General features: G+C 26.3%; 2 protein-coding genes across 4 annotated transcripts in view; one reads left to right on the forward strand and one right to left on the reverse strand.

Annotated features, from left to right (window-relative positions):
* The first annotated feature begins 2,503 nt into the window (after positions 1-2,503).
* LOC112595920 (protein BUD31 homolog) lies at positions 2,504-5,332 on the forward strand. The gene is made up of 4 exons (XM_025341316.1): positions 2,504-2,780; positions 4,374-4,496; positions 5,016-5,182; positions 5,253-5,332. The coding sequence occupies exons 1-4, from the start codon at positions 2,687-2,689 to the stop codon at positions 5,301-5,303; spliced, it is 435 nt and encodes a 144-aa protein (XP_025197101.1). The 5' UTR covers positions 2,504-2,686; the 3' UTR covers positions 5,304-5,332.
* A 2,258-nt stretch (positions 5,333-7,590) lies between these two features.
* Positions 7,591-15,171, reverse strand: part of LOC112595786 (phytoene desaturase-like) — a 36,579-nt gene continuing 28,998 nt past the window's right edge. For 2 of the 3 annotated variants that reach the window (XM_025341120.1, XM_025341119.1), the window contains exons 2-3: positions 8,675-9,284; positions 7,591-8,602 (exon numbers count right to left, since the gene is read on the reverse strand). In XM_025341120.1, coding sequence (XP_025196905.1) covers positions 7,612-8,602; positions 8,675-9,264 — 1,581 coding nt within the window. In that variant the 5' untranslated portion in view covers positions 9,265-9,284 and the 3' untranslated portion in view covers positions 7,591-7,611. Of the gene's footprint in view, positions 8,603-8,674; positions 9,285-12,736; positions 12,854-15,171 lie in introns of those variants that run through there. The other variant, XM_025341121.1, reaches the window with a different exon arrangement.

Raw genomic sequence — 15,171 nt, forward strand, 5'->3', positions numbered from 1 at the left:
TTAAATTTTAATATTAGTAAAGGTACCTAATTGACTAAACAAAAAGTCTTACGAATATATTTTTCTTAAAATTATTTTAGGGGGAGGTAAGGGGACTTCCAACATTGGCCAAAACTTAATCAGTAAACACAGTAAACAGACAATATTGGTCTCTAAAAAACAATCTACCTCCATAGTGGGTACATTAATTGCTAAACATTTTTTTTGTGGTAAATTTTATTGAAAATATTTTATTTTTTTTCACAGACTTACAGTAGATTTAAAACATAAAAATTAAAATATCACTTAATGTCACTAACAATCACCATACATCAGCAGTTGATGCACATTTTTAAATAAGATAAGATATAAATTATAATCGATTATAAATTATTACTTATAGTCTATAGACTAGGTAACTATTTTTAGCAAACTGGTTTTAAATATGTATTGATCTACATTCTTCATCTATTAAGTAATACAATTAAGACGGAGGTCAATATCATCCACTTATGGAGTTTTTCCCGGAGGCTAATTTAAGTAAACAGTTGAATACAACAGGCATGTGTTAGTAATTACTAATTAGTATTATTTATTATTTAGTATGTACATTGTACACTGTACATTCACCATCTCATGTGTCTGAATCAGTAGATATAAACAAAATAACCAGATTATGACGTTACGACTTTAACTCGTAATATGACACTCAGATTATAGTTCCGAGACTCAGTCGCATGGGATAAATTACTTCTATTTATTATTTTGATCATTAATGTGTATTCATATGCTGTAGTTATGAGTTAATTCATTAAAATTTTTGAGTGGGGGAGGATAACGGCTAAATTATTTTACATTTTTATTAATATTTCAAATATAATCTAAATTTTATAGGTATGTAGTTACCTATATTTATATTGAAGCCGCTCGTTACGCTCGTCTAAAAAAATGTTATAATATCGTCGTCATTGTCAACATTTTTCTCTTGCCGTCACTCAATGCCTTTATATATTACCTTCACTAATATTTTATATTTTTATACTATACATAAATTAACTAATATTGATGAAAGTACTAGGCACTAGATAACCATATATCAGCATATTATAAATTAATAAATTATAAATTACACGATATAAGTACACTATACACGCAACATGCATACCAAGTAAAAGTTGGGTTCAGGACTTACAGAGATTGAATTATATTTATAGTATTGATATAAGATGTCGAGTGAAAGCTGTTAACATATATTTCTAAAGATATTTTATAAATTTATAATAGTATACATTATTTTATAAGTGTACCTTTTCACTTTTGACTATTTGGATATAAATAAATTACTATTAGTACCTACTACCTATACCTAATACGTGTTAATTTCTATAGTAGATTAAATTAATTTATTGTCAAAAATAAATCCTATTTTTTACTATACTCATTATATAATATTATTTTACATCAGTGGCGAATTCAGAGGGGTGGACCCCAGGTTTGAACCCTCCTCCCGGCTTATGTCATAGTATTTATTTTCATTTTTTAAAGTTACCCTGAAATTTTCATCAAATATTATTGATTAGATTTGGTATTTTGTTAATAACACATCGAATTTGATGTGTAGATAAAATCAATATTAAGACTAATGTCTAATGACTATACCAATACCATAACTTTAACAATTAATTAACATACATTGTAATTATAAATTTAAAAATGTAAAAATATGTATATTAAATAATATAATTTTGTTTATTAAACGATAAAACGTATGTATTATTTAAGAAAATAATAGAAAAAAGTAAATAAATACATTTTTTGAACCCCCTCCTTGAATAAATCCTGGTTGTGCCACTATTTTACATAGTAAAAGAGTAGTAAAAAGTGAATCATTATAAATATTTTTTATTAAATAAAAGTTTCTATAGCAATTATAATTTTTTGTGCTTGAGTTACCGAGTAAAACACCCTCAATTATTTAAGTTTATGATCCTACCTATGTCATATAAATACAGTTAATTTATTATTAATTGGTTTCAATGTTTTTTTAAACTACACTATGTAAAATATTACCATTATATAGAATAACTTAAAGTCAGCGCCCAGCGGTTGTTATAAGTTATAACTTATATATTAGTTATAGTTATAGGTTATAACTTATAACCTATCCAGTTTATCTTAGCAGTTGGTACATAATTTTCAAACTAATGTTTTTTTAAAATCATAACGGCAGACGGCTGTACAGCAGTTGTTGCTGTTGTCGAGAAAGTAAAGTTGTAGCTACTAGCTTGTGGGATTAAATACTTAATAATTATTAATTATTATATAGTATTTTATATTATTCTCACTGTACTCAGTAGTAGTTGGTCACATTACCAATTACATCAACACTGTCGGTTATCTTCTCTTTATCACTTCCTGGTTCGCGCTTTTAAGGAGAATTAACAATAGTAACGTTATATAACGTTTAAACGCGTACTGGCTACACTGGATTATTGGTTGGATCCTTGCATTTCTTTATTATCTATGGAAAACCGGAAAACATTTATTGTCCATTGATATTTGATATTTGATAGTTTGATACTTAAATCTTAGACCAACTGTCTGGTCCTAGTGTGTACTGTTAAAACTTAAGAGTTAAAGTATTGTGTAGTGTGTTTAGTGTTAGTGCTTAGTGCACTAATTGACTTAGTGTTAATAACTACTTCGTATGCCGAAAGTTCGTAGAAGTCGGAAACCTCCTCCGGATGGGTGGGAACTTATAGAACCTACGCTAGAAGAATTGGAACAGAAAATGAGAGAAGGTAGGTACGAAAAGTTTTTGGTTGCTCATAAAATACTTGATTGTTTAGTTAATATTGCAACGTCGTCCATCATAATGTTCTGTGGAGACTAATAAAAATACTATTGAAGTATGAGCATAAAATTATAGATAGGTATAGACTTATTCTACAAAATTGATATGTAATAAATAAAGTTCATAGACGTGCTCATGATTTTGTGTTTGGTACAGTACACATTTTTAACACTCGACAGAACAATAAGTAGCTAATCAATTTCTCTCATGGCTTACAGCTTAGGTAAACTAGTAAAGATGCACAAGGTAAAAATGATATACTTATCGTTTGATTATATAAATAAAATGTTGTTTAGTACAATAAAATTGTATTTGTATTGGTATAGATAATCTACTTGAAAGTGTTTAAATGTATATGTCCAACATTTGTGGATATTTTTGTCAGTATAAAACTCAGAATTATCTTGCATTTAAAAATGATTTATAGGTTGATACTAAATACTTAAGCTTTTTAATAAATAATCACCAGTTCTCTGAATTCAAAATAAATTGTCAGGTACAATGAAAGCAATGCATTTGTACATTATGATAATGTTTAAATTCTTTTATTCTAAATGTTTATTTTAGGTATATAATATAAATAACATGGGATTATTGTTATGATTTGAACTTGGATTTGTATGGTTTTGCATATATTTTTCCTTTTTAAATTTTTTGTTAATAGTCTTAATGAATTATACTAATAGGAATTCACCACCAAGTTTTTATTTTGGGTATTTTTGAATATTAGACCTTTAATGCATATTCATAGCATACTTCAATGCATGTGCTGTTATGAAAAAAATTCTGTCGATAGATGCTAAAGTAGTGAATAAGCTTTAGCTACTTTAATTTTAAATACGTATTATACATTTATATGTAATATATATACATTAGAAATGGTCAGAGAAATCCTATGGTATTTTTATAATAAATAATAAAAACACATTTTGTGTACTTATACCTATTTTGTTTTATTTTTAAACAAAAATATTTATGTATTCTTTGTTCCATATACATTTTTTTTTCATTGCGTGTTTGTTGCATATTTTAATGATTTTTACTACCTATTACATAATATATACTGATACTTTTTAGTGCATACAAATCTGTGCTTTAGTTATATGCATTTTTACATGTTTACTATGTCAAAAAATTGATGATGAGGTTTGGAGGTATCATAAAGTATATTTTAATTTTGCTGGACTGGAATAATTTTGTATAGTTTGTATAGTGATGTGTCTAAGAAAAAAAACTACCAAAGTGCATCATCATTTTAGTGTATTTAATTGAACATAACTTATGTCAGCAATACCTGATAACTTTTATTAAATGGCTGCCTAAATATCCAGGTACATATTTAAATAATGAAACTAAGCCAAGTTGCACAAAATTCTATTTTTTTAATCCAGTGTTAATCAATAAAAATTAAATTATTTAACTTTTTGTCCCCATAGTTAATATTGATTTAAAATAATTAATTACTTTTAGTATTAATTTGTTGGTACATACTACAACATTATAAAAATTATATACTAATATTATATTATGTGATTTTTAGCTGAAACTGAATCTCATGAAGGAAAACGAAAAGTTGAGGCGCTGTGGCCAATTTTCAAAATTCATAACCAGAAATCAAGATATATTTATGATTTATTTCATAGGCGTAAAGCTATTTCTAGAGGTATGTTGGTATTACATTTTTAGTTATAATACATTTATAATTATTATTATAATTTGATTTCTTTTAAATCTGAATTGCAAGCAAAAATACTGTGAAATGTTTTTGAAGGAAACATTTTTCGTTTTCATTGTGGTTTTAGTACTACATTTGTTAAATATGTATACCTATAACATATACACATTTTCAATTTTTTTAGAAACAGTATCAATTTTAGGGAAGGTTTTAAATTAAATAACTTAAACAAAGTTCTGTATTATTGCTGTTTAATGAAAAAAAATTGTTTCACAATCTCAAGTTCATAGATTATATATTATATGTATTACATTACTTTAGTTAAAATATGATTTTTTTATTCTGACTAACTATTGTTGTTTGAACAAATAATTGAGTATTGAATTATTTTTAATTTAATAACTAAAAGTTTGTATTTTTACTGTATACAATTGTATGCATAATATTTTTGATATAAAATAATAAAAGCCTTATTTAAATTATTATTGACTTTTTTTTTTGTTATAGAATTGTATGATTTCTGTTTGCAAGAAAAAATTGCTGATCAAAATTTAATAGCAAAATGGAAAAAACAAGGTTATGAAAACTTATGTTGTCTTCGCTGTATTCAAACAAGGGATACAAATTTTGGTACTAGCTGTATTTGCAGAGTCCCAAAATCTAAACTTGAAGAAGTAATTGTTTAATAATGATAAGTTTTAAAATAAACATATTAGGTATTTACTTTAGCATTTTATTTTTCAGGGTCGAATTGTGGAATGTGTGCATTGTGGATGTAGAGGTTGTTCTGGTTAAATAAAAACTGAAAACGAGTTAAACGTTAATTGTATTACTTTTATCCTTAGTATGTGTAAAATGAATTTATTTCTTTTTTAATATGTGCGTGGTATAAGACTGAAATTAAAACAGCATACTAACTGAAAACTCAATAAGTTAGTAATATTTAATTTCTATAATGATAATGTAATGTATGAAATACATTCATTTTAAGATAAACATTTTTAATAACAAATATTATTGACTTTTCTTATTATTATTTCAATAAAAAATACATTTTGATGCACCATTGTTTAACCAGAAGTATTTTGGTAGGTATTTCCATGTAAATGTAGTGTATCTATTAACTATTTTAATAAACTATTGTATGTCTCATGAAATTAGTATAAATCAGTGATGCCCAACCTGGCCAACCTTATTTGTTCGGCATGCCACTTTGATAAACAATCATGTTTGAGTGGGCCACCAAATATAAAAATATGAATAATCCCAATCTTAATATACATAATTCGAACCAGATTTTTCATTATTAGAAAGCAAACTCAAGTTCAAATTGCACATTAAACATTTTTTTATTTTATTATTATTATTATTAATATTATATAATTACAAAATAAATAAATAAATATAATTTTACTTTTTTAGAATATTTTGTTTTACCTATTTAAAAAATTGTAACAGGGCATATAGAATACCTTCGCGGGCCACATGTGGCCCGCAGACCGCGGGTTGGGCACCACTAGTATAAATACTATACTGTAAGAAAATTCCCAGTTAACTGGTTACTAGTACTGGCAATGAGTGTTGGTAATGTGTATAGACTTACTTTTGGAACTGTTACTTAATTATTCCAATAATGTACATTTAGCTAGGATTAACATAGTAACATAATTTTTCTGCTACATCCATTTGGAATGAAAACTAGTGACAAAAACTGATTTAAACAATTCAACTTGAAGAAAGGTGCCACCAGAAGTTACTCTTATAATACAGGACAGAGTATTATTGGTTATACATTTATATTCCTTCTTTAAAGTTTAATTATAAATTAATATAAGAATACATTTTTATTTATTTATCCATGTCGATAAAATAAGCAGTTCACATTGATGATAATTTAGTATTAATAATCAAGACTTTGGTACCAGTTAACAACAATCATTTCTTTCTGTATTATTATTAGAGGTCGGAATAATCTCTTAAAATAGCCGAAAAAAGATGCTAAAAATTTTTTAAAATTGGTAGAGGTTATTGATAAACTTAGTTTGAAGATTAGAAAGTTAGATTTTGTGTTATAATTATAGTGTTATAATGTTTAATATGAGTATAAATAATACCTATAGAGATTTATTTTAGATTTAATTTAACACTACTTTTGTTTAAATAAAATAATTTTATAAATAATATATGAATAGGCACTAATTCTAAAAATTGTCGAGAAACAGCGATGATGGTAAATTTACAAACCCCTATCATAAAAAATGAAAACATTTATCCCCCTCTTGACAAAATTCTAGATCACTGTTTTGACATATTGTTATGAGTGTTATGACAAATTTCCACAGTACTATCTATTTCATTATAATCAGATATTCTATACTAACAACAATAAATCTTAAAGCATCAAACTCCATTCAAACAAGACGCATTTTAATTTTATAATTAGTTACAAACATTTTTTAAACAGCTATTATTATTTTTCACTGTGTAGTAAAATTTGATAAAATTTATTGTTTTTATACATTTTAAAAGTTTAAACAATACTTTTTGTATGTAAATTAAAATACATAATAAATATGTTATTGAATTTTATATGCAAAGAAAAACCATATACCTAGTTTAATAATTTTAAAATTGCATCAAATGAGGAAGATAGTTAAAAGCCTTAAAAAAAAATTAAATGTCATTTCAAATTTAAATAAATTAAAAAGTTTTAATTTTAGCTGAAACATTTATACATGCAAAGATGTATAATTAATATTTTGCTAGGTATATTAAATGTTTTAATATTATAATACCTATTTATTTTTAAGTAGGTAGTACCTACATATTAGTTATTTAATATTTATTTCTGTACTAATAACAGTATAGGTACCTAAAAAATACATCAATATTATTTATTATAAAACATTTAAATATATTATGCTATAAAAATAAAGCTTTTAACATTATATAATTGTCGAGTTATATTAATTGTTACTTAAAGCTATAATAAAGAAAAAAAGAAAAAATAGAGCTTTTAACATTTTTTAAGAGTATTACAAAAATAAAATGATAAAGGCTTAAAATATATACACATAATTCAAATAACAATCATTATTAAAATCTAAAAAAAAAACCAAAAAATCAGAAGTGCTAGGAGACCGATTAAAAATGAAACACACTTCGACCCTATGTCAATTTCTACTTTGCCCTCTAAAAATCTATCACACAATTGTTTCTCTAGCATTTTTGCACCACACAAAACTATTGGTACACCAGTACCAGGCTGTGCCGAAGCACCAACAAAGTACAAGTTTTCAAATATTTTACATTTCAAACTGGGTCTGAACCATAAAACCTGAAACAATGAGTGAGATAATCCCAGTATAGATCCTTTCCATAAATTGAATTCGTTTTGCCACGTTCTCGGATCATTCACTATCTCGTGGTCGATCATGCTTCTGAAGTTCGATATCTTTAATCTCTTTTCTATTGTGTCGATTACTTGTTCCCTAGCCTTCTTCACGAGTTGATCGAAATCAATGTTTGGTAAATTTGATAAATGTCCCACTGGTACTAGAACTACGACCGTGTCTTTTCCTTCTGGCGCTGCTGTCGGGTCAATGCGACTAGGTACGTTAACATAAAACGACGGTTCGTCGGGCAACGTATGATCCTTGAATATTTGATCGAAACTTTGTTTATATTTTTCGGCCAAAAATATGTTGTGCACTTCCAATTGAGACACAATTGTTTTCATGGACCAATAGAATGATATCGAAGAAGAAGTAAGTTCTTTTTTGCCGAGCTTTTCAGCGTACGACGTCTTTGGTAAAAGTTTGTTGTACGCGTATATGAGATCTGCATTACAAATTACAATGTCACTATTTACTACATCGCCGTTTGCCAGTTTGATTCCTTTCGCCACTCCGTTGTCATCGACTATTATTTCTTGGACATCGGCGTTATAATTGAACTTGGCTCCATGTCGTACGGCAATGTTTTCCAGACTTTGTAAGACTTTGTTAAAACCTCCTTTCGGGTACCAAATTCCTTCGGCTATTTCAGTGTACTGCAGTAAACTATAAGGTGCTAAACCGTCGTATGGCGACATTCTAAAAAACATAAACACAGTCTTATTATTATTATTATTTTTTTTTTAATGTATAAAATATTTTTCTATTTACCCCAAGTACATAGTCTGGAATGAAAACGCCCGTCTCATGTAGTCGCTTTTGAAATATTTACAAACTCTGTTGTAAACAGTGTCCAACAGATGCAGCTGTATTACGTCTGGTAAATGTTTTGGATTGAAAAAATCATACCAATGTTGGAAATCGGTCTTGAGTGCAACTTTAACGCTCCTTTGATAGTGCACGTGAGTTTCCTTTAAATAGCTCAAAAAATTAATTAAAGTCGATTCACCATTACCTTCGTATTTTTCCAAAGAACGAGATAATTTAGATATATCTGTGGTGAGTTCGAATGTTTTACCGTCGTGAAAATGTACGCTGTAATTAGAAGGACACTTCAATAATTCTATGTGATTTTTAATGTCCTCTCCCAGATCTTCAAATGTCTCTTCAAATATTTTAGGCATCAAATACAACGACGGTCCTTGATCAAATCGATGTCCGTTTTGATAAATGAGCGAACATCTTCCACCGTTATATGCATTTTTTTCATAAATCTCTACTTGAAATCCTTTTTTGCTAAGTCTAGCAGCAGCTGCTGTACCACCAACTCCGGCCCCGATGATGATAATCTTAATCACCATTTTGTTAATTATCTATAACACTATAAATATTAATATTATTACTATTTAAAATATGTGTATATACAGTGTGTAAACGCTAATTGAGAACACTTAATAAATTTGTGTAGAGCCCTGCGATTTGAATTCTGTGTTTTGGTCGGTTGTTAAACATGAAAATACACATTTTTTTGGAATTGAATATTTTTAACTTTTGTTTTGGAGCACACAAATAGGATTGTATCGTTTAGACTTAGATAAAAAAAGAAATTACATCAACATTGAAAATACAAACATATTAATTTAAAAAAAGAAGATATTGTTCCATTTTTAATTAATCATTTTAAGTCACGTTTGTTGGTATTACCTACTCAGTAAAGATCACACAATAATATCTGTGCCTTTTGATTGGTAAGTTTTTAAAAATAATCTAACTAATGATATGATACAGTGAACGTCGCTCATGAGACTCACTTTAACCGAAAAAACAATATTTTTAATTATTTATTAATTTTATTTTACTACAATTTTTTTACTTAAATCTACTTTAATACATATTATATATTGTTAAATAAATTAAATAAGATAATGAAGTTTAATATTTTAATTTTGCATTTATATTATGATGCACTTATTGTGTTTTTACCTCACAGCTCACACTACAATAATAATAATTATTACGATAAAATTTGTTCTACATATATAAACATTATAAAGCATGAATAATCAACATAAAATATAACTACCTATGTGACTTTTCAAAACCAATTTATTTCTAAATTTTATTCATATTTTAACCTTACCTAACCAAAAGAATTTATTTTTACCATTTTTTTTTTTTTTACAAAATTTGAGTCTTTAACCTATGTGGTGAGTCTTATAACCAATTTTTTTTTAATGAATTTGGATACATTTAGACAATTTTGAGTCTAATAAGCAACTTTCACTGTATATCCTATGATATATCATTACATTTGATAAATATTGACTATCTTATGTTGGTCTAATACAGTAAAGATGTGATCAATATTAAAAATAACACACAAGGAGTGCTTTTTAATGATGCAATTACTCTATTATATGTCAATGAATTATTTTACTGGTCAAATGGTTTTGAATTAATGGGAGAAGATTATTATATTTCTGATCAAAAATACTAACATACTATTTTTCCGATTGATGGTTTTAAAATTAATTTAATAATATCTAATGACATTGATCAACAACCGTTTCTTAGAAACCAACAATCTGCAACTGGCTTTGGTGGGGGAATCATAAAGCGCCTAATTATAATTTGTAGGATGACCGATGAATACAAAAAAAATCAGAACAACCAGGGATTATAATATTAATTTTAATATTATCATTTGGACTTACTTTGATGTTGCTTTTCTTAGCAAGGCCAATAAAAAAATGTATGTAATTTTGTATGAAATTGTACGAATTATTTTTAATTGTTTAATCTTAACATATTTTATCATGTCAGGTTGTGCTAAAAAGCCTGATGTTTTAGTGGATCTCAAAGAAATTGTAGAGCGACCAACATTTGTACCCATCCCCCCCGATCCGAGTCATTTATCTATTGTATTTTCTTCTAAGTACAGCTGTATTAATAATTTATGTGAAATAAAGACATGATATATATATATATAATAATTATTTTTTATTCATTGAAATTATATTAAGTTTTACAACAAATATTTACATTGTTCTTACTTCGCCATTAAATGGATTATAAGTTATTATTTGGTCATGTAACTTTAAGCAATATGCCGAAGTGGAGGCTGAAACGCTTTTTCGGTTTCAATCTCAATCCTTAGATCAACAGTTGACGTTTTTACATTATCGTTCTGTCTGCTCAGTTCTGACACCGATGGCAGCGCGAGTACTTGAGTAGGTACGTTGCAAGCAAAGGGAAAATGGTGCCGGTCCAAAGGTCTGAACCTCGTTATTGACACAATCGTACTATTCCGAGATGATAATCTCTCCACGTTACATTGGAAAGTCGGTCGAGTAATCGAAACACACTCGCACCCGAATGAAATACCTAGTGAGAGTAGCTGTTGTCCGCACGAGTCACGGTCAATGAAAGCGAGTGGTGCGAAATTTGTGCCACTTATACCATTCGAGGGTAATGGAGAAGGTCAAAGATGAGCAGTTCGATAAATTATCATGTTAATTGTAATCTTTTCGTTTTGTTCTTGTAATTGTCCACGTATAATATTGTGATTACATACGATTCATTTAAATTTAAAATTTATATTATTATTTGTTATTATAATTATTATTATTTGTTTCTATTTTGTTATATCTTATACACTAATGTCAATATTTATATATGTATATTCACCGAGTCATTGAACTCATTATTTATATGTTATTAATTAATTGTCAGCTGTAGATTTTAAATAGTATTTCAAGGCGGGCGGTATGTTATGTGCGTAATTGAATTTCATTATCAGATATTATAATTTTGATAACCAGAGAGTGGCATATAATCTTATAGTCTCGTATAGTCTCGTATAAGCATCACGGCCGCCTCGAATATCGGTTATATTTATGAATAAATGTTGTGTATTATTGTTATATTTTTTTAATAAATGTAACATAATGGCTAATAACAAACAAAAGCCAACAACCATACTTGGTTACGTTCAAGGCTAAACAAATATTAAAATATATAACCATGGTTACCTATATTATGTGCAATGAGAAAATGACAATATTTTTAATACATTTTCTCATCAAAAGAAAAAAATGTTTTCAGATATATAATATATATTTTACAAATATTTTTATTTAATTAAAAAAAAAATAAAAATAGTTTACTAATATTGTTGTTACTTGTTTTAAAAATATATTATCGAGGTTTTTCAAAAATATTTAACAATATTTTATAAATTAAAATATAAATATATACATATTTAACCATTTAAATATATTTTAAATGTTTTATAAAAATAATTTGCAGTCATCTAATAGTAATAATATATTAATACACGTTGTTGGGGTGGTGGTTTTATCAATAGGTACGATAGTAGTTCGAAAAATGTATGACATTAGTACTATAGTCTATAATAAATTATAAAATACCTTGAAATCTTTACGAAGTGGTCAAGTAGTGACAGATCTAACACTCAAATAAAAAAAAACATATTACTGACTTATTTAAATGTTTTTTTTTTTTATTACATCAGCTAGTGTCTCTTTACAAGTATATGATAAATTACTACTTATGTAACTTTATTATTACAGATAAATTAATTTCAATAAATAATTTCAACAATAATGTGTATGTATTAGGTATTTATTTTTTTATACGTATAAACAAATATTTACTCTTAAAACGTGATAAAAGTAGTGATATTGATATATTATGAAATAACAAACAATTCGATCAAATTATAGGTACCTAATAATATTGTAGATGATATTGTAGGTATAAATTTTAGTATTTGGTTTTAATTATATTATTATTATTTTAGTTACTACTTACTTAATACATTTTTGGAGATTAATAGAAGCCGTCTCCTCGTGGTGCTCTATGGATTATGCTAAATGGCTTTAGTAAACTAATTTTGAGATGGCGCTTTCCAAAATTTCGAACGTAAAACTGTTGGCGAAAAGAAGAAGGTTATTTTTGGATGAAAGAAGTTATGTTCAAAATAATTAAATACTTTCATAAAACTATTGAAGAAGTAATATTGTATCTTATTAAAAAGTATAAGGAATCGTGATAGAATTTAACTTATTTTTTCTAAATGTAAAATGTATTTTGTGTTTGTATAAACATATATACCATAAAGCGACTGAACATCACTATTCTCTCTTCAATCACTACCATACAACATACTAAATATCAAATCGATTTTTTTCAAGTTTTTAACGGAATAATATAGAAATATTTAGCAGGTTATTCGGTGTTTTGTGGTTATATTATTTTAGTAATAAATTAAAAATATAATGTAATAAATATTTTTTAATAATTGGTTTAATTTTATTGAAAAAATAATATCGCATTTAATATGAAGACAATTTAATGAGGTTAAAAGTTAATTATTGTTTAACTCTTTGATGTTTTCCTACCTTACAGTAAATATCAAGTGTACCTCGTTAATGAACAACATATTAAATTTGTTAAGTTACATAAGTCTCGTCAACACCACTCCTTTAAAAATTTTACATTTTTTTTTTTTGTTTTTGGTAAGAAAATTGAATTTATAAAAATAAAATAATATTAACATTGGAATATAATTCGGTAGATATATAGTTTTTGCTCGCCATTATGATACGCGTGAATCCCTGCGATAGTCATGTTAATCATGAGCTACATTTTGTAATGATGTGCTTCCAAGCAATCATAATTAAATATTTATATATATCAATCATAAACTCAAAACAAAAGAATCTATACTCAAACACCAGAAAATTATCTATATAAATAAATCAAAACCCAATTAAACAGTCATATATGCATGGACCCAAGAAACATAATCAACTTTAAACATAATCACTACATTATATTATAAATGTAAAAAAAAAAAATATAGTTAATCCATATTAGTAATATCATTATTATGCTTTATTATATTATATCCATTAATTCCAATTTTATATTATAAATGTACAAATAAAAAAAAAATTTATTATTTCAATATACATTATTAATCTTAATTGTATAACTTTTATATTTTAGATTTATATGTTATGATGCGAGGACACATCACAAAAAGGCTGGGGTGGATGTAATGATGTGCTTCCAAGCAATCATAATTAAATATTTATATACTGTATAATAAAATAAATAATTATGATTTTTAGCTATAAGTCATTTATTAATATAATCATTTACGACAAAAATCAAATATTTGATTACTGTATAATAAAATAAACAATTATGACCTTTAGCTATAAGTCATTTATTAATATAATAATTTACGACAAAAATCAAATATTTAATTACAATATAATAAAATGCCTATAGTCGGATCATAAGAATAATAAATAAAACATATACACACACAGGATATTAATTATAAAAGGACCGGTCACCGCCGGTCACTTTCACAGTATCCTTATTGTCTTTTTGTATAGACGATCATAAGCGAGAATAAAAGACTATGCAGATCGTATATACAAAGAGACATAAACATTGAAGATTGTTAATAGTAAAAATTAAATATAAATTATCATGTATTAAAAGTTTTATAATAAAGTTAATGAGTTTAGTCAAATAAAATAAGTGTTGTAATTTCTTAACGCATACCGGTTACCTTCAAGACATTAATAGAGAAAAAATTGTCAGAAAGAAGAAAAAGGTAACATGTAATACTATATATTTTTAAGCCCTTTTCTAATTATTACAATTTTGGCATAACAATTTCTTAATATAAATAATTTTAATTTTAGAGATATCTCTCCAAATCGCCCAACAGTTTTTGCCATTTGAGATGCAAAATTGACATGTAGATTTCGCCAATAGTCATGCAAATTCATTCAAATTACATGCTAATTGTTTTACAAAAACATAATGAAGAAAAACTGAACATTTTCATGTTAAACCAGATTTTGACTGAATTGATTTTTTTTATTTTTTTATAATTAAATAACAAATAACTACAAATACTTATTTTTGGTCACTAATCCAATTTACATGAGATAATACTCTTTATTATTATTTTTTAGTTCAAATTTTAGTAATAATACCCTTAACAACGAACGAATTATGTTTATATAGGTATATACCTACGAGTATATACACATATTTATTATGATTAGTTGTTTTTTCGTGCAGTAAAATCAATTTTAAGTACTACACTACGTTGTCTTTTTATATTTTAAGCTATTAACAAGCATAAGTAACATTAAATTAGCCGCTTTTCTTTTAAATTTGATCTTCTTCCATCTTTCCCAAAAGTAATAATTCAATTT

This window comes from Melanaphis sacchari, unplaced genomic scaffold (genome assembly GCF_002803265.2).
Source record: "Melanaphis sacchari strain LSU unplaced genomic scaffold, SCAv2.0 Contig2_pilon_pilon, whole genome shotgun sequence".
Lineage (NCBI taxonomy): Eukaryota > Metazoa > Arthropoda > Insecta > Hemiptera > Aphididae > Melanaphis > Melanaphis sacchari.